Raw genomic sequence first — 21,598 nt, 5'->3', positions numbered from 1 at the left:
CTCATTCTTCTCTCTGTGCCATTAAGGAAGCATCCCTTGGGGTGGTATGGAAGCTGACAAATCTCTTGATTTCTTAATCTGTGGCTCTTGATGTCTGAAAAATTGCTCACAGCTTTGCTTTGCTTTTAGAGGTACGGGCCAGTCCTATTCATCAACTCCGGTTTCCCAGGGTACCGCTTCTTCCTCAGGCTACAGTGAAAGTCCAGTTCCTGCTCCAAAACCAAGAGTTGTCACTACTGCTAGCATAAGACCCTCCGTCTACCAGCCAGGTAAGGTGATTTCAAAACAGTGAAAGGATCCATACCAATGTCCAGTAGCATTTTATGCAGAAAATGCAAGGTCTTTTTACCCACAAAGGACCAAATTCTGTTGGCCATGTTAGAAATGAGTAAACTTGTTCTGCTTAATTTCAAACACACCCTAATATTGTGACTTCTGAATTATGTTGGGTTTGTATTCTGCTTAGAAGCCACTGTCAGAAGGAAGGGACTTAGGGGAGGAGAAAGCAGGGGGTTAACAAGAAACCAAAGTGATCTAAATTTCCCAATGCGAGGCATCCGAAATGCATCTGCAAGCCACACTCTGTGCACCCAATAAGCGACAAGGGAACTTATGTGCACTTGAATGTTGATAACAGGGTTTAAGAATGCTAGACCCTGTGTGCACTTAAATGTGTTAGTGAAATAAATGAGAGATGGCTTAAGGTATGACAGTCTATTAAACTGTGTGAGTATATTTGCAAAATAGGTAAGGCTATGAATCGAGCTTCTCAAACTTTCTTTCACATGTAAGGAATGATGTATTCTTGAAAAGCATTTTGTTTGCAATGCTTTGCTCCCCATTCCCTGCAAATCCAGTTAGTGAAGGGTATATTTGATTATAAACTTACTTAGAAAATGTGTTAACTGTTGTTTAAATGTCCTTTGTATTAATGTGTTACAAGTGGAGCAAATCGACCGCAAACGTCCAAAACCAGCCATGACCAAATATGTGTAACCCAGATTGCACAAATTAAACAATAAGGACATAAAAATCTAAACATACTTACCAATAAAAAATCCTATCCCTATCCATCCCAGTAACACATGCTTAATTCAATTAACAATTAAACCTATTGTAGCCTTAGCAAGTGTGCTTCAAGGATGCTTTTCATCTTGCAGTCTAAGTAAAAAAGAAAAGTCTGCCAAATCTGCCTATAAATCCCAAGAGTCCAGTGTCCTCATCCATTCTAAAGTTCTGAGAGAGAAGAGAAGGTATCTTAAATTAAAAGGCTGAGAGAGGCAAAAAGCTCTCATGGGAAGGTATGGATGTGACATAACCCAGCTAATAGCTGACATATTTTAGGCTATTTAAAGGAACTTTCATCATTGGTCTCAACATCATTAACAATAAAGCCTTAAACTTCTACTAATTTTGTTTTTAGTTACATAGGCCAGTCCATATTCCCTCACTACTGGATAGGAATAACTCCCACTGAAGCCAATGGGAGTTACTGCTGTCCCGCAAAGGAGAACAAGGACCCCCCATAATTTTTTTAAAGGAAGAGTGAATCAGTTCCCATAATAGAGATGAGAGCACAGAGATGAGGATACCTAAAACATCTCTGGGAAATCTGATGATAGACTGGGTGCTCAGTTAGGGTCCTGGTGGACCTAATCCTGCAAACCCTGAGTACTCAGGACTCCCATTAAAATAAGTGAGTTTCAGAAGCCATTCCTGGCAGGTTTGGGCCCTAAATTAGGTGTTCAGTTGGGCAGAGGGATGTCTTTATTTTCCATTGCCGTGGGCACTTCTTTTGCAATTCTGTCTTTGTGCATCATTCCCCCCTAATTGCAGACTTAAAATGGACACTTTGAAAATCAGTCCCTGCATGTGTCTCTGGACACAATGCATTTATTTCAAATCTTCATCTTGTCCATGTATATTATTCCCTGGATACTGCAGGAGCATAGTATCCCCCAGAGGGCAGGAGGAATTCAGAGTCAACTTTCAGAACATTCATGATATGTTAGAGAGAAAAAGAAGAAAATGTAAATTGTGATAACCCTGGCAGAAAGCAACCTCCACTGGTAGGATCTTGAGACTAATCACAAAGAGATACTTTAAAATTTTATGAAGCAACCCCCAAAAAAGTTTCAGATGCAAGAGAGATTATATTTAACATATGTATTAGAAAATAATAGAGTTTAGACCAAAGACAATTTATTGTAGTCCCTCTACAACATATTGCTGCTACTTAATGTGGTAGCAACTGGCGACTACATTTCTGGATATACATTGACACTACAGGCAGGAGACCGTGGATCCAGCGGGTAATGTAAACAAGCCCTAATTTACAGAGCCACACTCCCATTGTAGCAACTTGGTTCTCTGACTTCATTTTCTAGTCCACTGCACGCAAGGGTGAGAAAGTGGAAACTATTAGCAGGATTTACAGCACACTGAGGCATTGGGAGATGCCAGTCCCTTGAGGAAGATTAGGTGTTTGGAGGGAGTTATTTGTTCATCATGCCCATCAGCCACTTGCAGCATTTTAGCTGGTCCCACAGTATTCCAAATCTCACCCTTGTCATAAGTTTCTTCTGCAGAAAAAAAAGCAACAAAACAGTGTGCAGCAATATTTCCCCTCCTCAGCTGCAGTGGTTGAGACTCTAGAACAAAGAAAACTAGAGATAATTGGCATTGTGAGGGCAGTCAGTAGGATGCCAGGGCATTACGTAAATAGGCAACCCAGGATTGTGACGGTCACATTGAGACATCTGTCCTCTTTGCTTCTAGTAATTTATATGACTGAAGAGCCAAAAGCCAGTACAGATCTTTTTCCTATGTGGAATGAACTTCTGATCTTAGCCCACTTCTTAGAATCAAGAAATATATGTTGCCAAAACTTTCAGCACAATTGGTTCTAATTAGCAGCTATAAATTGAATAGATACCAAATCTGAACTATTCTTTGTCCTGTAGAAGTGATCTCATTAGCTCAAAAAAGGATTACATTGGTGGCAATGTGAGGAAGTTTGCACTAAGTACTAAGGCTGTACCAAGGATAAATACAAGTTAATTTTCCTGAGTTGTCAGTCATTCACTTTTAAAATATCTAACTATTGTGTCTATACATACGATAAGGCATTTTCTAGTTTTTGTAATTTATTTATTCAGATTCCTAGCACTCTAAACAAAAGTGTGCCCATCCCAACCTCTGGGCGCCTTTGGGAGTCTATTTAAATTATGTATATGTTAAGGCTTTGATTCATCAAGGTTCCATAAAAACCTGTCTAACTTCAAGCATGTGACTAATGCCTTTGAAGTCAATGGGACTACACATGTGCTTAAAGTTAGCCACGTGCTTATACACTTCGCTGGACTGGGGTCTAAGAGACTATTATCAGCAGTTACCCTCAGATCAAAATACCCATCAGTGTTACAGTATATGTAATCTCTCCCTAGAATACCAGACCCAAGAAGGTTTATACAAGCATGCCATCAGCATGGTTGTGCAAGATAACTGAGTCTGTTTTTCAGAATGGAAGTATGAGACTAGATCCTTATCTGGCATAAATTGATATTTATTTCAATGGAATTACACCAGTTTACATCAGCTGAGGATCTGGCTTATGTGGGCCATTACTAATAAGAGGCTCTACTTCAAACGAGACAGGTGGCCACTAATCCATCCTAATCCCTCAAAGCACTGTTACGATGCTAGCTGATTGCCTCGTTTGATGCCTCTGGGAAAAGCATACTTTGCACATCTCCTGGTGGTGAACAGAAATCATTTTTTCAAATATCATAACCCCTTCTTACAAGTGAGGATTGTTGTTCTCTATGAATGACACTAGGTGGCAGGAAATACCTAGCTCTCTTTCATCTGTCATTTTTTAGACTAGGACAGTGCCTGGATTTTTTAGACTAGTACAGAGCAATCTATAGGCCAGTCTTTTATTCTACAAAACAGTGAGATAATTGAAAACAGTAAAAGATAGAGGAGATCTTTCCTTTTAATTCCTTTGATCAAGTAGAATTACTCACATGTGTAAAATTACTCATGTGTAAGTGTTTACAGAATTGAGGCCTAAAGCTGTAAACTCTGCAGAGCAGGAACTGTATCTTCCTGTGTGTAAGTGTGAGGCCAGTGTCAAGTGTGAGGTCTGCTTCTTTGGAGCAGCGATTCTCATTTACCAGATGTTTGTACAGTACCTAGAACAACGGGGCCCTGACCTGCATGAGGCCTCTAGGTGCTATCACAAAGTAAATGACTACTACTAATAGTAAATTGTGTTTGCTACCAGAAACCTATTATGACAACTAACTATAATGATGCATCAGATCAAAAAACCTCAGGTGGTAACTGCATTTGTTAGTTTCTTTGCAGTGGTATTTTAAATTCAGAACATGCAGAACAAGTGCATAGGTCAGTGCACAGACCAATATAGGGTCTAAAAGAGCAAAAGTGTCTGAGCCTAAATAAGCAAAGCTATGCCCTGCTATTTTGGAAGCTAGTCTTTTTTATTTTTTTTCTTCCCCCCTGAGAAAATTGTTTGTTGAGCCTAACTGCAACCCTGAATATGAGTAGGAAGGTGAGAATTGGCTAAGTCCTGTGGAGGCAAGGACTCAACTTCTTGTAATAGCGGTTATATGAGTTGTTTCCCCATTTCCATATATCAGAGAAAATAACAAAGCTTATCCTTTCTTTTGTGCTGTTGGACAGGCACAGGGTGTTTAAAAGTTGAGTGACTGAATCAGTATAACAGTTGTTTTTTTTAACAGGATACGGGTTAGTTGGGTCAGTCTGTTGGCATATCTTGTGAATTTTACATTTTATATGTTCAATCTGGTATTTCTTGTAATGGCACCAGGAGTTGGAGATCTGAAGGCTTGTGAAATAAAGAAAAATCAAAGGTGAATTTGTATGTGTAGAGCTACAAAGGTCAGAGTAACATTCCAGATGAGCCAGGAAGATGTTTGAAAACTATGTATAAGGTCAATATACTATTCCTTCCTTATCAGAATGGAATCCCAAGGTTGGTGAAATCATTCCTAGCAGATAGTGATGGCACTCTGCTAAAAGTAAAAACAATTATAATAATGCCAACTTGTTTTTATGGGGGAAAATATTTTGCACTGAATCCTGGCTTTCAAGATGAAATGATGAATGACTGAAAAGTTATAATTATCTTGTGAGAACTCAAAGCAAGTTATGGTTATTCATGACTGTCATTTTGCACCAGTTCTCCAACCAGTGTATTTCAGTGATTGTGACATCACCATGTTGATTTATTTTTTAATGGCAAGTGGATGGGATGGAAAATCCAGAATGAGAGACCCTTCCTCATTTCAGTTCATTTTACAGAAGAGACCCTGGGAAGAGGTGAACCCAGAGCCTAGAGGTTAAAAGGAGAGCATTATAACTATTACTGATCACCACTTCTCTACTCCTACATTTAGCCCAGTCAGGGTATTTTTAATTGTCTGTAGGTCTTGTTTGAGAAAGCAGTTATGTCGCAGTTATACACACATGCTGTCTGTTGAGATAAAGAAAGCTGCTAAAATGCAAGGATCCTAGTACAACTTAAGAGTGATGATGAAAAAGTGCATGGAGCATCCTTGTCTGCAAAGAGGCAACTAGCTAAATACTCCCAGGTTAAAATACAATGAGTTAGTATCTCTGAGCCTAGAAGTATAATAATCTTGATAATTTAAGCTAGTGTCAATCTAAGAGTGGTACTTTTACTGCTCACTGGGGTTCCCATTTGTTCTCTTACTGAAAAAAGTTTAGTAAAGGATGTTGCTATTGGAGCTTAGTGTCTGAATATCATTGAAACTTGAGATGACATTATCAGGGCTTCTGTGGCATACATTGGTCTGTCATGCTTTACATGAACAAACTGACTTTTGGGGATAAAAATCATCCATAAAACTGAGTGAGCTAGAAATCACTGTATTTAATTATAGAACCTCATAGGTGGGAGCCATTCGAACTCATCAATTAGAGATCAAATATTGCCTTCTAATTCTAACTGTCTTAATACCATAATAGGTAAATAGTTACAGCCCCAGGGCTTAAAGAGATTGAATATAAACTCCTTGTTCTGAGATCTTTAAACACTGTTTACAATTCCAAGATAAAAAAAAGAAGCCTAAAGCTAAGGTGGGATGCATGATTATGAAACAGAGAAATGGCTGATGCTGCAGTATAGGAAAACTATTTAGAGAAAATGTCTTAGAGTTCTGTTTGAACTCAGTAAAAAGAAAAAAACAGATATCATTAGTGTGATCTTAGTAGAATGATGTGCATACAATTCAAGCACCTGTAATTCCCAATAATCAGTGACTGTCAGTCTCTTACACATGGGAGGGTGTGGGCAGAGGAAGGAGTGTTAAGCACTAAATAAGCTTCCCAAAACTTTATTTTCTGAAGAGATCTGTGTTATAGTCCAAACTTCTTCCTGCCTCAATTAAGGTACTGTTTCCCTCCCCCCATCCCCGTACTACCCTGGGGTGTTCTATATTCCTCTCAGTGCCTTGAGCCCCCTTTCCCCAACATCATCTTATAAACAGTGTGGCCTACAGTATGGACCGGGACTCAGCAAGCCTCTGTTCCATTCCCAGCCCTGCACTGGCCTACTGAGTGACCTTGGGCAAGTCACTTCACTGCTCTGTACCCCAGCTCCCCCATCTGTAAAATGGGTATAACAATACTGATTTCCTTTGTAAAGCTATTTGAAATCCACTGATGAAAGTGTGCAAGAGCTAATTATTGTGACTATTATTTTATTTTAGCGCATTCTCAAAGCCCCATGCCATGCCATGGCCAACTTTGGAGCTACCGCTGCTTGGTTACTCTTAAATTTCTTTTCTTCAAAAGTAGAGCTTGCAGCCTCTGCAGAAACCTTGGCCCTGCCAGCGAGAGAGACTAGGATTTTTGTCACCCTTGCAGGCACTTCTAGGAAATCTTTAGCCAGTTTTATTTAAAACAAACATAGACAAACTAGAAATTTGAGGAAATCTGCTTAGCCCCTACTAACACAGCAGCTTACTCCTCTTAAGGATACTGATTCCACAGTTACAGCTGTAAGTGAGGAGAGACTGAGAGGAGGAGGAGAGAAGGACCTGGGATGTGGGGGCAGGAGGTAGACAGTGGCTGTGACTGTGTCAAGGAGCTGAGGGTGGATGCAGGGGCTAGGAAGACTAGGGCCTGGTCTACACTACGCGTTTAAATCGATTTAAAGAGTGTTAAATCGATTTAACGCTGTACCCGTCCACACTACACCGCCCTTTATATCGATATAAAGGGCTCTTTAAATCGATTTCTGTACTCCTCCCCGACGAGAGGAGTAGCGCTAAATTCGATATTAACAATTCAATTATGGTTAGTGTGACGAAATCGACATATTGGCCTCCGGGCGTATCCCCACAGTGCACACTGAACCGCTCTGGACAGCAATCTGAACTCCATGCAGCAAGCGGTAGAACAGGAAAAGCCCCTCGCGATACGTTTGAATTACATATGTTCCTGTTGCCCACGGAGCCTATCCTCACACGGTGCCGATGCAGTCTCAATCCAAAAAGACTCAGCAATGACGCCGTACGGAGATCTGATCCTGATCGCTTATTGCGAGACAAATTGTTTCTATAAAAAAAACTCACAAGAAAAAACAACGAAAACAAAAGCGTTGAAAAAAAATCTCCAGAACAAAGCGCTGCGTGACAAGCGTAACGGGAAGCCAAACTCACAATTGGATGCTCAGGATGGAAGGGGTACTGAGGGAACTCCAGCTATCCCAACAAGTCCACAGCAGTCTCTGAAAAGTATTTTGCATGCTTGGTCTGAGCTCCAATTCTGGTAGGTCAAACAGACAGTGTATGCGTGTTCAGGGAATAGCTCTCATTTCTTCCCCCCCCCCCACCACATAAGAAAAGGGAAAGAAATCATTTCTAACTTCTTAATGTCAACCCTATGTACTAATCTGCTGGTCAGAACGCGATCTGGCAGCAGTTGAGAGCAGTATCCACTCCTCTCCCCGCCCCTCCCTGTGTGGTAATCAACAGTGCAGAGACAAACCGTCCATGAAATCTAACATGTACATTAGGCATACATTCTGGTACTTCCCAGTAATGGACAGAAAGGCTAATAACGTAAGCTCACATAGCAACTGGGCTTCCGAGCCCCCTCCTTTCCTGTGTAAAGAAAAGATCTGTACTGCCTGGACTGTCACGACAGGCAGCAGCATGCGCTCCTCTCGTCTTTAATAGTCCTGCCTGGACATCACCGCGCCGGAGAGGCCTGCCTCCCCCTCATTTTCATGGTCCACTCATCAGTGTTCTTATTCCTTGGCATCTTTATCTACTTCATCGACACAAATGGCAGGAAACTGGCCACTGGTACGCCCAGGAAGGTGGGGAGATAGGGAAACAACACGTGGGTTGTGCAGGGGACCCCCTGTGCAAATACGACACAGAGCAGCGTGCCTATTCGAATCACTGGTCCTCAATATAACTTGCCCCTATCAGCAGACTGACTCAGACTTCATTTTTTAGAAAACCATGAAGGAGGATTGACTCCGGGATCATATCCCAATTGCTTTTTGCGTGCGCCCTCGCCGATTTCAGCAGGGCCAACTCATGATCAGGCAGCAGACAGTACAAGAGGGGAAATAACCGTCCATGTCAATTGCCAGTATTACCTTCCGGCAGTAGAGACATAATATAACGACTGGAACAATTATCTCTCAGAGAATCAGCCCGATTATGCCCCCCCAAAGCAATAATGCTGCGTTGTACCGCTGAGTAATGGCCGTTTTCTCTGTCCGCGGCCATCCAGTACACATATCGTGCCGGAACAAAAAGCTGAACGGGCTTCCAGGTTGCCGTGCTAACGCGTCTCCAGCAGGCAATCCAAGTGATGACAGCGCAGATAAGGGTTCACTGAAGTTTCCCGAGAAGGAAGACTCGGACACATTTACCAAACCACCAGTGACAATAATATCACACCAAAATTCAAGGGCGGGGAACTGCGAACTAGAATAGCTACGGCATAAGCACCACAATGCAACGCTTCAAAATAACTTACCTTGACCATCGGACGTCACAAGCGAATACGTCCTAGTGTGGCCGCATGAAATCGAATTTATAATATCAGTTTTATAAAACCAATTTTAGCTAATTCGATATTATCCCGTAGTGTAGACGTGGCCTAGGACTGGGAGAGGCTGAAGGGCCATGGGCAGAAAGGCTGAGCCTTTAAGAGTGGAGACGGGAAGAATGGATTCTGGTGACTGAAGTACACTCTCCTTGGAACCTGTCATAGAATCCAGGATTCCCGAGTGGCACCATTCCTTTGCCGTCAGCAAATAGTTGTAAAATCCACTAGTAAAATGTTTGTTTTTTCCTGCTGTAGTGGCTGGCCTTTGAACAGGATGACAGCTTACTACAGCTATGAGTTATTCTGTTAACTCAAGAAGCAGAGTTCTGTACTGTGGTTTTAACCCTGCTGATGAATCACATGGCAGTCAGTATAACGGCACATCATGGTATTTCTGGGGGAGTTAGTTTGCTTTTTTAAAAACCTAAGAAATTAGGTTTTTAAAAAAGCAAAAAACTACACAAGAAAAATAATAAGACTGGGAAAACAAGCATGCAACAGTTAGGAAATGCCAGTACTAAGGTTGCCTGCTTGATAAAATATTTTATTAGGTTGCTGTTTCAGAGATCAGTGTGGCCTATGTTAGCTATATTCATTGGTTTCTCAGGTTATAACTTAATTTACCAGGGGGTGGTATGGCATTGTTAAAGAAAACTATTTGCACTGATATTGTCAATAAACAAAAGAAAGACTGGGAGGAGATGAGTCTAGTTTGTTTAAGGTCTTTATTTTTGTGGGGAGAAGGGTCATTATTGATGACTATTTTACTCCCACTATAGAGGCTATCGAAGCATCAAAGTCTGTCTGAACACAGTATCAAGAATCTGCACAATGGTGACATTCTCCAAAAGCAGTTGAGTTTCAGTGAACATATAGCTGCCCTGTGGATCAGTAAAGAATGGGGAGAAGTCAGGAAGCCAGCATGCAATGCCCACAGCTGGTCTGTCAATGAGTAATAGAGGGTTTAATTGCTGCCAGTGGATCAAATCTAAATAATTCATTAGAAGAATAAGCTGACTTGGAGACAAACCAGGAAAAAGTCAGAGGAGGGGCCATTTCAGAAAGCTCGGAGGGCTCCAAAGCTTTTAATAGTAGGGGATGTAAAATAGGAGCCAGGAAGCAGCATGACTAAGAAGGTGAAATACTTTCCATTCCAGACAGTGAGCCCCCTGCAGCCTCTGCTCTTAAAGGTACACACTGTACTGTATTAGAGCTGCAGGCCTTGCTTGTCGAAGGATGGAGAAATTGTTCTGACAAGTTTTCTTTCAAAAATTCAAGATTTTGTTGAAGCAAAAAAAAAAAAAAGATCTAATCTCTAACCAAACTACTAAGGAATATTCTATGGTGTTATAACACTTCCATAAAGAATAAAAAAATAGATATTACATGTTTATCTGACTATGGTACTGAGCTCTGCAGAGCTAAAATACTAAAGTCTCTTGCATTTTATCTGTGGTGGGGAAATTTACCAAAAAAATTGTGCCAGTAATTGCTGGGAGCACCAGCATAGATAGGCCTCCAGCAGCTTGTGGCATTTTTACGGCTGTTTTAGTGAAACCCAATTCACCCTATGCTAGAGCCCCACTTACTCTTTCTTTCATTTCTGTTCTCTACCTCACCCCCTAACATCCCTGTTCTATTAATATTCCTAAGTAAGGGAAATCTGAGAACCCCTGCCCTAGAGGTCATTATTGGGAGGGGCAGCATGGGGGCCATGAGTAGGGAGCACATGGAGATGTTCTTTTTCTCTGTTCCTCAAGTATGACTTTCCCCTGCTTCCGTCAAACCGGAAATGCTGGGTGCTCCCAATAACTGCTCACTCCCCTCTAAAGATGGCTGTGAATTCCACAAACTCCCCTGCTGTTCAGTTTTTCTTCCTTAGCTCATCAGGAGTCTGTGCTGAGTCCAGCTGATGAGCCAGGAAGCACTGAAAACAGGAAATACTGTAGCTCAGTGGTTCTCAACCTGTGGGACTGAAAGCAGGTTTCTGGGGGTCCGCCAAGTGTGGCTGCCATTAGATTCACTAGGTCCCAGGGCAGAAAGCTGAAGTCTCGCCAGGTGGGGACTGCAGCTTGAGGCCCCGAGCCCTGTCACCTGGGGCTGAAGCCAAAGCCTGAGCAACTTAGCTTTGTGTTACTCCTTTTGGTGTGGGTCCCTGGGCAATTGCCCTCCTTGATACCCCTAAACACCAGCCCTGGCTTTTATATGCAGAAAATAGTTGTTGTGGCACAGGTGGGCCGTGGAATTTTTATAGCATGCTGGGGGAGAGGGGGGGCACTCAGTAAGAAAAAGGTTGAGAATCCCTGCTATAGCCGAGAGAGCCAGATTGTTCTATTGTATATTCTTCATTTAGCATTTTGTTATAATGAAAATGACTTAGGTCTTCTGCAAAATTAATGGAACTTTGTTGAAATCTAACCCTACATATGAAGCTATTATCTGTTGTAGCAAGTTTGGTATAAATCTGTGCAGTGGTTAGTCTGTAACAGGGGTCCGAAGAAAGATGAGACTTGTTGGGTCAAATTTCTTGAGTGATTTTTTTTTAACATTCATGTATTATCCCAGGAGCACTTGTCAGTTCAATCAGTACCTTAAAATTCACATACACTTCAGTTAGTATTTTCCACTTTTTGGTGTGGTATTTTTTTAAAACAGCAATCAATTTGACCTATACAAACTTGCTAACAGTGTGCCCATAATACATGTCATGTGAGTTAAGTCGATCCTAGCACTTACCAAATGTAAAATCAGAACTAACTAATTTTCCCTCAAACTTTGGCTTCAGATCGAGGTTTTTAATGAGCTCTACAAAACAGGCAGTGTTTGTAGGACATTGGTTGTGTTGTTTAAAAGTTATGGGTATTTTAAGTCAGCAAAACATTTTTGAAAATTGTGTATGTGATGGGCTGCCCCCATTGACCTCATGCGGAGTTGGTACACCCCACCACCCAGTTGTTGAGATTCCCTGTTAGATCAGGTAATTGCAGTACAGTGAGCTCCGGACCCCTGGCAGGTCCAAGAAAATAGTCAGTAGCCCCCTGAGTCTCCGAGCTGGGGCAGACAACAACAGTTGGAGTTCTGCCCCTTTGGATAGGATAGAGCAATGGTCAGTCTGTAGCCCCCAGACAGGGCTAGGCAAACAAATAATCTATGGCCCACAAGCCTCCTGGTTGGGGGAAGGCAGTAGCAATTGCGGTTCTGGCCGTCTGGGTGGGATAGAACAGCAGTTAGTCTATAGCCCCCAGGTGGGCAGGGCAAACACTTAGCCTATAGCCTCTGAGCCTCCTGGGGCAGGCAGTTACAATTGGAGCTCTGGCCCTCTGGGTGGGGCAGACCAAACAGACAGTCTATATCCCCTCAGTCTCTTGACTGGGGCAGACAGTAACATTTGGGAAATCAGCCCCTTGGGTAGAGCAGAACAGCAATCAGTCTGTAGCCCCTGGACAGGATAGAACAAATAAACAGGCTATGGTCCCTGAGTCCCCAGACTGGGCCAGAAAGCAAACATCAGCCACACCTAGTGGTCTGTGGGGTATGGTAAGGGAACCCAGCCCCTTCCACTTCACCACGTTCCAACCTAGGGCCTTATGAAACTAGGGACTTCCATGCTAAGGGTTTAGGCATCAGCTTCTGCTACATCCCCTGGGTGACTTCCTACCACAAGTTGCATCCTGGGCACCTCTTCATCTGGTGACGGCTTGTCTCCGCAGTCCATGAATCTCCTGCAGCATAGTCCATGTCCTTGGGCTCTACCACCTGGAGCATCACAGGCACCTCTGCAGTTACACGTCTTCCTCTTCCACAGCCAACCCCTATTGAGCTGGGCTGCCTCCTTTTATCTGGCTCTTCCACTGGAGCATGCGCAGCAGGGAAAAGGGGACATTGCTTCCTGGCCCCACAGTGATTGGTCCATCCTTGTTGGCCCAGTGCAGGATTGGTACACCTCATCACAGTGTACCTAACTAATTCACAGATGCATATAATGTCTCCCTTTCAGGGCCTATCTTGGTCCTATTAAAGCCATCATGAATTTTTTTACTTACTTTATTGGGAGGAAGGACTGGACCCTCTGCATGCACCTGTAGACTTTTTTTTTTTTTTACATGAACATGCTCATACAGTTAAAACTATGGTAAAGCAACACCTTTTAAAAAAATAAAAACAAGCAAAGGCTCTGTCCCTCAAAGAGGATCCTATGCTGTGTTTCAAATTTCATCCATTTTTTCTGCAGCAGCCAAATAGTATGTCTGGAATCCTTAAAAAACAGGAAGTGATCTGTTTCACAGTTGCTGATCTCAAACAGATGGGGAATTTTGCTTACATCAACCCAAAAGAAAAATTTGCCTTTGGGCAGACATCAGGCATAAGAATGTTCAGTCCAAAATAGGACTATTTGGAAAAAGTTACCAGGGTGTGTTATCAGGGTGCTAACATGGATCGTTTTACTTACAGTTAATAATTTCCCCTCATTAGTTAGCCTCAAGCCATAAGATAATTAATAATTACCTTCTACAGCTCATTCAAAACATCTTTTACGCAATTCTGTACAACATATAGTTCCATAAGTATCAACACAAATACGCATGTATGTAAACATCTCAAAGTAGCCATAATGCAGTCTGTAATTTCTTCAATGATAACAATAAATTAAAATGTTACTAAATTAATCCATTTAAAATAATATTATTTTTAAAAGGCTTGAAAAGAGGGTATTTTTTATCAAGACTCTGGAGGTCTGCACTGTATTCTTGTTCTTGATCGCTGGCTTTCCTTGTTTTCCTACTCTCTTTGAGTAGATAGATTTTTTGATTCCTTTTTTCCTTTCTAAAGTAAAGAATATATTTGACCTTTCTACACTGTGATTGTGAGAAGTGGCAGTTTCTAGGGTGAAATCTTCAGTTGTACCTAGATTTCTGAGCCATAGGTCTATAGTTTTAAAAAGAGAACAAGATAATGGGAGGGCTTTCCAGTGAGTACAGACTCTGGATTCTGATGATTATTTGTATTAAGGCCCCATCCAAGATTAATGCCCCATTGTGCTAGGCACTATACAAACAGATATACCAGTCAGTCCATACCTTGAAGAATTTACAATCTAAATAGCCAAACAAAAGACGAGAGAAAGGAAATATCATTTTGCCCATTTTACAGACCAGACCTGAGACACAGATTATGATTTATGCATGGTCATGCAGGAAATCCATGTCAGGGTAAGGAACTGAATTGAGATCCTGAGTCCTGGTCCAGTACCTTAATCATAGGGACATTCTTCCTCTTGTTGCTGTTGATTTTGCCTTGCTTGCCATGTGATGTGAGTATCATTATAAATGGAATTGGAGTCAGAGTGCCTGTGTTCCCTGAAGGGGCTTTTATTGAGGTTGACCTAGGTGAACAGAGAACAATTGGAGTTAGGCTGGAAACCACATGGACAGAGCAGTGCACAAGGTTTAATAAAGTTCCACTTGTTCTATTTAACCTGCATTCAGTTTCACTTTTTGTAAATTAAACAATCTGTTTCCCCAGCATTGTTCTTATTGTTCTCTTTCAGCCTCTGTGTTCCGTAAGTGAGGCTATTTTCTTCACTAACCCAGGTATAAAACTTCTACAAATTACAAATAAGAGTGAGAATCTGTGGAAAAATCCACTTTTTCGGCAATCTCATGACTTAATACTTAAGCGGAAACTATTAAAACCGTGATGAGTTGTGCCTAAAAGCAGACGGCTTGCTTGATCTGGCCATTTGAATCTAGCTTGCCACTGTATTTCTGAACCCAGGTTACTACAGGTCAGAGGGCAGTGATTACAACCATATACATGCACTCCCACTAAATAAAAACTAACACTGCAATGTCCTTGTAAGTGATCTTAATAAATTCAGTGAAAACCAGTAGAGAATGGTTTCTGTGATTTATTTGGATATAAATCAAGGATTGTGGTGATTTCCTGGAACTCACTCCAGCTCTGATCTGTGCTAATGAGACAGACTACAGTTAGAGTAATCTAAGTGTTCTGTTTATGTATGGTATGCAGTATATTTTGCTAAATGTTGTTGTTTGCAATCTTAAAAGAAAAGATCTTAAAGCATTCTTTGATTTTCTTTTGGATGTTTATAACAGCGCCAGCACCAGCACGAGCACCAGTGCATTCTTATACACCAGGCAAGGCTGATTCTTCATCCCGCCCTCCCTGGGTAACAGATGACTCCTTTTCCCAGAAATTTGCACCTGGAAAAATCACCACCTCTGTTACCAAACATACCCTGGCACGGGGTGCTCCAGCACCATCTCCTGCCTCAACTTCAGCCTACTCGTCTCATTCAATACCAGCCTCTTCCCAGACTCCTGCTGTAGCCCGGGGAACAATTCAAAGGGCTGAGCGTTTCCCAGCCAGCAACCGAACTCCTCTCTGCGGACACTGTAACAGCATAATTCGGTAAGATCATGAGACTCTTACGAGAGGGATGGGGGCAGGAGAGAAAGTATCACAGAGGAACTGATTATTGCATTTTATTATACAATCTCAGCGCATGAGACACAGTTAAATAATCCAGAGGGGACGTCTGTTGCCTGCTTGATTCATTTAACATTTCCAGAGCTCATCTTTGCCATTGTGTGGTTCACTTTTTATCACTGCAAAGTTATACAAGATCATTGTTTTGGGCACCTTTCATACCACAAGCACTGCCTTTTTCTTACAAATTTCTGATCCCCAAGGTATCTCCGGAAATAAAACTGGAAGGACACTATGTAAAACTATATTGGGTGGAGGGAGTGAGATATCAGTTTGGAGACAAATGTAATTGCTGCTTTTGTGTCTGGAGAAAGATAATGCATACACTCTGTTACCAGTAATTCAGTGCATGCTTCTCTTTTCTCCTCCCCTAGTTCACTCTGCTGGACTGGTGCCCATTGTTACCCTGTTGATTGCTGCCTGACTTCAAATAATCTGTGCATTTTTAATGACAGTGTCATTCACTAAAAAGGAACTGGTTTAGTGGTATGGTGCTACTGATTATCATTCTCCTATCTTCCCATATAGGAATACAACAGTAATACAAACAATAGTCTAATCACTACATCTAATTACAATTAACAGTAAATCACCAACATGTTTTAATGAGGCTGTAGTATGACTAAAGGATAATCAAACAGCAAGTTGCCATTTTGACAATCTGTTGTAACATAGCAAATGCAACTTTCATTCAAATGCACGTGAAAACATGAGACTTTCAAAGCTATTGTAAGGTATATGTGTATTACCCCTTTTACCAACTCTGGCAAGTCTCCTGCTTTTTCATGTTTCCAAATGGTAATTCTCTACTCTGTTTCATACTCATTAGAATGAGGAAACTTCCCATTTGATTCCTCCACCCTTCTTTTATATTTAACACTTAAGTACTTTCAGTGATTTGTGGGGTTTTTGTTTATTTTTTAGTAATGCATTTTCAGTGCCCTACTCTACACAAGCAATTTACAGTTGCTGATGGGAAGTATCAGCAACATGGGAGTTCTGACAAACACTTTTAGAGTTATTGAGATTTGGAAATCGTGGCAGTATTTCCAACAGATGTTTTGAAATTTCAGTTATAATCATTTTTATAGGTTAATATATTAACAAATTCCTGAAATTTTCCTTTAAAAAATCTTGAAAAGAGACCTCATGTCAGCAGGTTATAGTGTCTTATTTTAAAATACATCCTCATTAGTATGGTTCATCTGTGCCATTAGATGCTTCTGCAATATAAATATAATGATGTTTCACAGGGGTCCTTTCCTGGTAGCCATGGGTCGTTCCTGGCACCCAGAGGAGTTCAACTGTGCTTACTGCAAGACATCTTTAGCGGATGTGTGCTTTGTGGAGGAGCAGAACAGCGTGTACTGTGAGCGCTGTTATGAACAGTTCTTTGCACCAACTTGTGCCAGATGCCACACTAAGATCATGGGGGTAAGTCAGAACAGCACAGCCTCACGTCTGAATCCTCACTCCATTGAAATTAGAAATGGAATACTTTTGATTATAGGCAACTAATCAAGTATTAAACTCTTCCACTTTCTTCTACAGTAATTTCTTAGCCTATTAATTATCCCAGAATAAGACACATATAGGCTTACAGAACTATGTTTCTATACTGGCTGGAGATTTGGACATTATTGTGCTGTACATATCAGCCTATATGGAGGAAGTCTGTAATATGAATAACTTTTTTAAAATTGTATTTAGTTTTTTTTTTCACTCTTTCCTGCTCTTGCTTTGGTGACCTCCTAACATGAAAATGTATTGCTCTCGTGCATCTCTTGCTAAAGTTAGGCGAAGTGTGGGCTGATGCTATGCAATCTTCTTCAGACAGGGCTTAATCCAGAAAGTCCACTGACTTCAGGTCCACACAGCTATCAGTGCATCTCTGTGTGAATAACAAGACTCCTGCTCTAGAGAAATCATCACAATTAGATTTTTAAAATAAGATACAGACATCTGAACCCCACAAAGGCGAGAGAAGAGCCCACTTTTGTTTGTCTTATACACTCCTACTAGGCTTCATGCCTAGATACTGTGATAACTAACACTCTGTAAATACCTTACCAAGCGGATGAGGTGTTTGGAGCAGCAGCTGATGATGATAATTTAGCGATGGATTTGTGTACACAATTGAGAAGGAAGATGAGATATGCAGGGATGCCAAGGAGGGAGGTCTAGGTTGGATATTAGGAAAAACTATTTCACTAAAAGGTTGGTGAAGCACTGGAATGGATTACCTAGGGAGGTGGTGGAACCTCCATCCTTAGAGGTTTTTAAGGCCCAGCTTGACAAAGCCCTGGCTGGGATGATTTAGTTGGAGTTGGTTGGACTAGATGACCTCCTGAGGTCTCTTCCAACCCTAATCTTCTATGATTCTATGCCACAGATGTGACTAAGCATCTCTCACAGTTCTTCCATATTGGCAAACAAAGAGTACAATATTAGCTATCACCACTCTGCCTGTTCTCCTGACATCTGTTTTAATGTTGGGGAAGTCAGTGCATTGCTTCCTGCTAGGAAGTGCATCATCAGGCACTTGAGGTGAAGTCCTAGCTCTAATCAAGCCCTGCATACTGGTGCTTTGGGGGAGTGTTAAAACAAAGCCACTGAAATACTTATCTAATTAATGGAAGAACAATTCAGCTCTTCTCTGTGGATTTCTCTCAGTAACATAGCAAAGCTGCCAGCTGACTCTGTTTACATTTGTAAAATTTCTCAATCTGTCTTTTACTTCTTAGCACTGAGAGGTTCATAAATGGATCCAAGCCGATTTGTCAGCTATAATTGTTTTGCAAACAGTAACAGAAGTTAATAAATCTCACTGATGATTCTGTAATGAGATGTATGGCAAATATAAATGAGGCTGTGCTATCTAGCAAGTTGGAGCAATGGACTGAAACCCTGCCAACTACTTTCATTCCCTTGTGCCTCAGTCAGCAGAGATTAAAAAACGAGTAAACTGTAAGAAACTCACTTAGAATCAGATGCCTCATAAAACAGGAAATAAGATACATTAAATCAGTGGCTCTAAACCTTTCCAGATGACCGTATCCCTTTTGGGAGTCTGATTTGTCTTGGGTACCCCCAAATTTCACCTCAGTTTAAAACTACTTGCTTGCAAAATCTGACATAAAAATACAGAAGTGTCACAGGACTATATTACTGAAAAATTGCTTACTTTCTCATTTTTACCATATAATTTTGAAATAAATCAATTAGAATATAAATATTGTACTTACATTTCAGTGTATAGTACAGGGGTCAGCAACCTTTCAGAAGTGGTGTGCTGAGTCTTCATTTATTCACTCTAATTTAAGGTTTCATGTGCCAGTAATATATTTTAATGTTTTTAGAAGGTCTCTTTCTATAAGTCTATTATATAGAACTAAACTATTGTTGTATGTAAAGTAAATAAGGTTTTTAAAATGTTTAAGAAGCTTCATTTAAAATTAAATTAAAATGCAGAGCCCCCCTGGACCAGTGGTCAGGACTCAGGCAGTGTGAGTGCCACTGAAAATCAGCTTGTGTGCCACCTTTTGCATGCATGCCATAAGTTGCCTACCCCTGGTATAGTATAAAGAGCTGTATAAACAGGTCATTGTCTGTATGAAATTTTAGTTCGTACTGACTTTGCTAGTGCTGTTTGTGTCACCTCTTGTAAAACTAGGCAAATATCTAGATGAGCTGACGTACCCCCTGGAAGACCTCTGCATACCCACAGGGATACGCGTATCCCTGGTTGAGAACAACTACATTAAATTAGTCACAAACCATGCAGTCTGTTGGGTATCTCCTTTGGCCCAGATCCTCAGGTGGTGTAAATCAGTGTAGCTCCACTGAAGTTAATAAAGCTAAATCTCAGGAGAGAGATTAAAACTTCCTTTTGTGCAGGGTTTCCCAGTGAGGAGGGAGCCATGGGTTGTGTTGATGCAGTCAACTAGCTGAACTGAGCTGTTGTTTGTTAGATGTTTGGTGATTTTCTTTTGACAATAAATCATATTAGGAGGTTTCCAATGCTCTGAATGGAGGCAGAGCTTTCCCACAGGAGTAAACATTGCTACTGAGGTTTGTTTTTGCTTATTTTAAAAATCCCTTGAGTTGTTGAGTTTTCTCTTGGGCAAAAGAATTGGCTGATTTTAAAATGAGAAGCCCAGGGTATCCCAGCTTTGTATGTTTTCCTGTATGTGGGCTTAGTGTATGTGGTATTTTGCTGTTTTTGTTTTTCAGGAAGTGATGCATGCTCTAAGGCAGACTTGGCACACGACTTGCTTTGTCTGTGCTGCCTGTAAGAAACCGTTTGGGAACAGCCTCTTCCACATGGAGGATGGGGAGCCCTACTGTGAGAAAGGTATTACGCACAATAGAGCCACCGTATCTTACTGGATAGTGCTGTTCAATACTGGTGTCCTTCATGTTATCTGGCAGAACCACAGAAACAGGGCAATTGCCAAGCAAAATCAGGCCAATAGCCAATCTAGTCTGGTAGCTTGTCTCTGGCATCAAGCTGAGTGTTTCCTAGTCTGTGTTTTCCCACAGCTTCTCTTGCCTCCTTGTGATTAGGCAGGCTGTTTGTTGGGTTTTAAACCAGACAGTCCTGCTTTTGTTGTGTTTGTCCCCCATCTGGTACTGAGACAAAACTGGACATAGTTTTGTCTGTTATCAGATGAGAAACATTGTAATGGAGAGCGCACCACTCCACTTCTATCAGTGTGACCGCATGTGTTCTGGGGCAGGGCGGTGTGCTCCTCAAAATGGCACCCTCTTTGTGGCATGACCTTGCACACACAGACGCTGATGTTTGATTTTACCTGGTGCGTGTTCCACCCTGAGGCCCCATTCCCACTTGGGCCCCTTTCCCAAGGTCCCACCCTTGCTCCACCTCTTCCTGCCCCCGCTCTGTCCCTTCCCCCAAGGCTCCCCCACATTGCTCCCTCCTCTCTACTTTGCCCTTCCCCGAGCACCGCCTGCCAGCTGTTTGCTGACCTGCGGCCAGCCCTGAGGACCTGTCGAACAGCTGATCGGTTATCAGCCCTGGGCCCGGAACCACTGTGGCAAGTGGGTGCTGAGCACACATTTTTTTTCCGGGGTTGTTTGAGCCAGCACCCATGGAGTTGGCACCTATTCTTGCTGCACACACAACACTTGCCGAAATGCCTGATATTCCAGGAATTTGCAAGTGTCCATCTTACAAGTTGTGATGGACCAGCAGATGGGTGGATAAGTAAATGAGGCTAGCCAGGTGAATGAGCTATGAGGCAAGATCCAGGCTAGACTAAATTGTGAAGTGGTCCTTCTCTCCACTTGCCCTGTCTCTGCTCCGTCCTGCATTCCTGGCCTCATCTCTCTCTGGTAGTGAGAAATAGAAACCTGAAGGGTCAAAGAGTACCTCCTAAGTCCTGGATTTAAGTGGGGGATAAATAAAAAATGGCTTAGATTGGGGCCCCAACATGTATTCTCTTAAAATGGGAGCTTTCAACCACAACCCCAATAACCTGAATAATTTTTTGACTCTCTTGCACCTTTTCTATTTCTGCTGTATCTTTTTTGAGATACAATTGGTCCAGATTGACATCAGTATTCAAAGTTAGTATATATTAACCAAAGGATACAGTGTTGTTATATTTTCTATTTAATGCAAAAATTACGGTAGTCCAACATTAAACTTATAATATAAATACACAGCAGGCAGGGAAAAACTAAGTGGTGCTTACACAGTGCTCATCATATCATCTCCCCCTGGTCCTCGTATAGTATGTTGTATAAATTCATTTTGTGCTTATGATTTTTCTGTAGTGTGTGTGATTATAAATCAATCTATCTATGACTAATTTCCACATCCTGTGGGGAACATAACTTTGAATTTCCTGAATTTCTGCCTTTAAAGAAGTAAAGGAAAGAGGGGGGAGGGTAGGTGCTCAAAAATGTCACCCTTGGAGAATTT

At 41.6% G+C, this 21,598-nt stretch overlaps 1 protein-coding gene across 10 annotated transcripts in view; it reads left to right on the top strand.

Annotated features, from left to right (window-relative positions):
* Positions 1–21,598, top strand: part of LDB3 (LIM domain binding 3) — a 232,294-nt gene that overhangs the window by 204,299 nt on the left and 6,397 nt on the right. For all 10 annotated transcript variants that reach the window (XM_032776737.2, XM_032776735.2, XM_032776740.2 and 7 more), the window contains 4 exons: positions 130–269; positions 15,258–15,573; positions 16,905–17,085; positions 19,885–20,005. In XM_032776737.2, coding sequence (XP_032632628.1) covers positions 130–269; positions 15,258–15,573; positions 16,905–17,085; positions 19,885–20,005 — 758 coding nt within the window. The remainder of the gene's footprint in view (positions 1–129; positions 270–15,257; positions 15,574–16,904; positions 17,086–19,884; positions 20,006–21,598) is intronic.

This window comes from Chelonoidis abingdonii, chromosome 15, assembly GCF_003597395.2.
Source record: "Chelonoidis abingdonii isolate Lonesome George chromosome 15, CheloAbing_2.0, whole genome shotgun sequence".
NCBI classification, from domain to species: Eukaryota; Metazoa; Chordata; order Testudines; family Testudinidae; genus Chelonoidis; species Chelonoidis abingdonii.
Note: the sequence above shows the minus strand (reverse complement) of the source record. Positions and strands in the feature narration are given on the sequence as shown.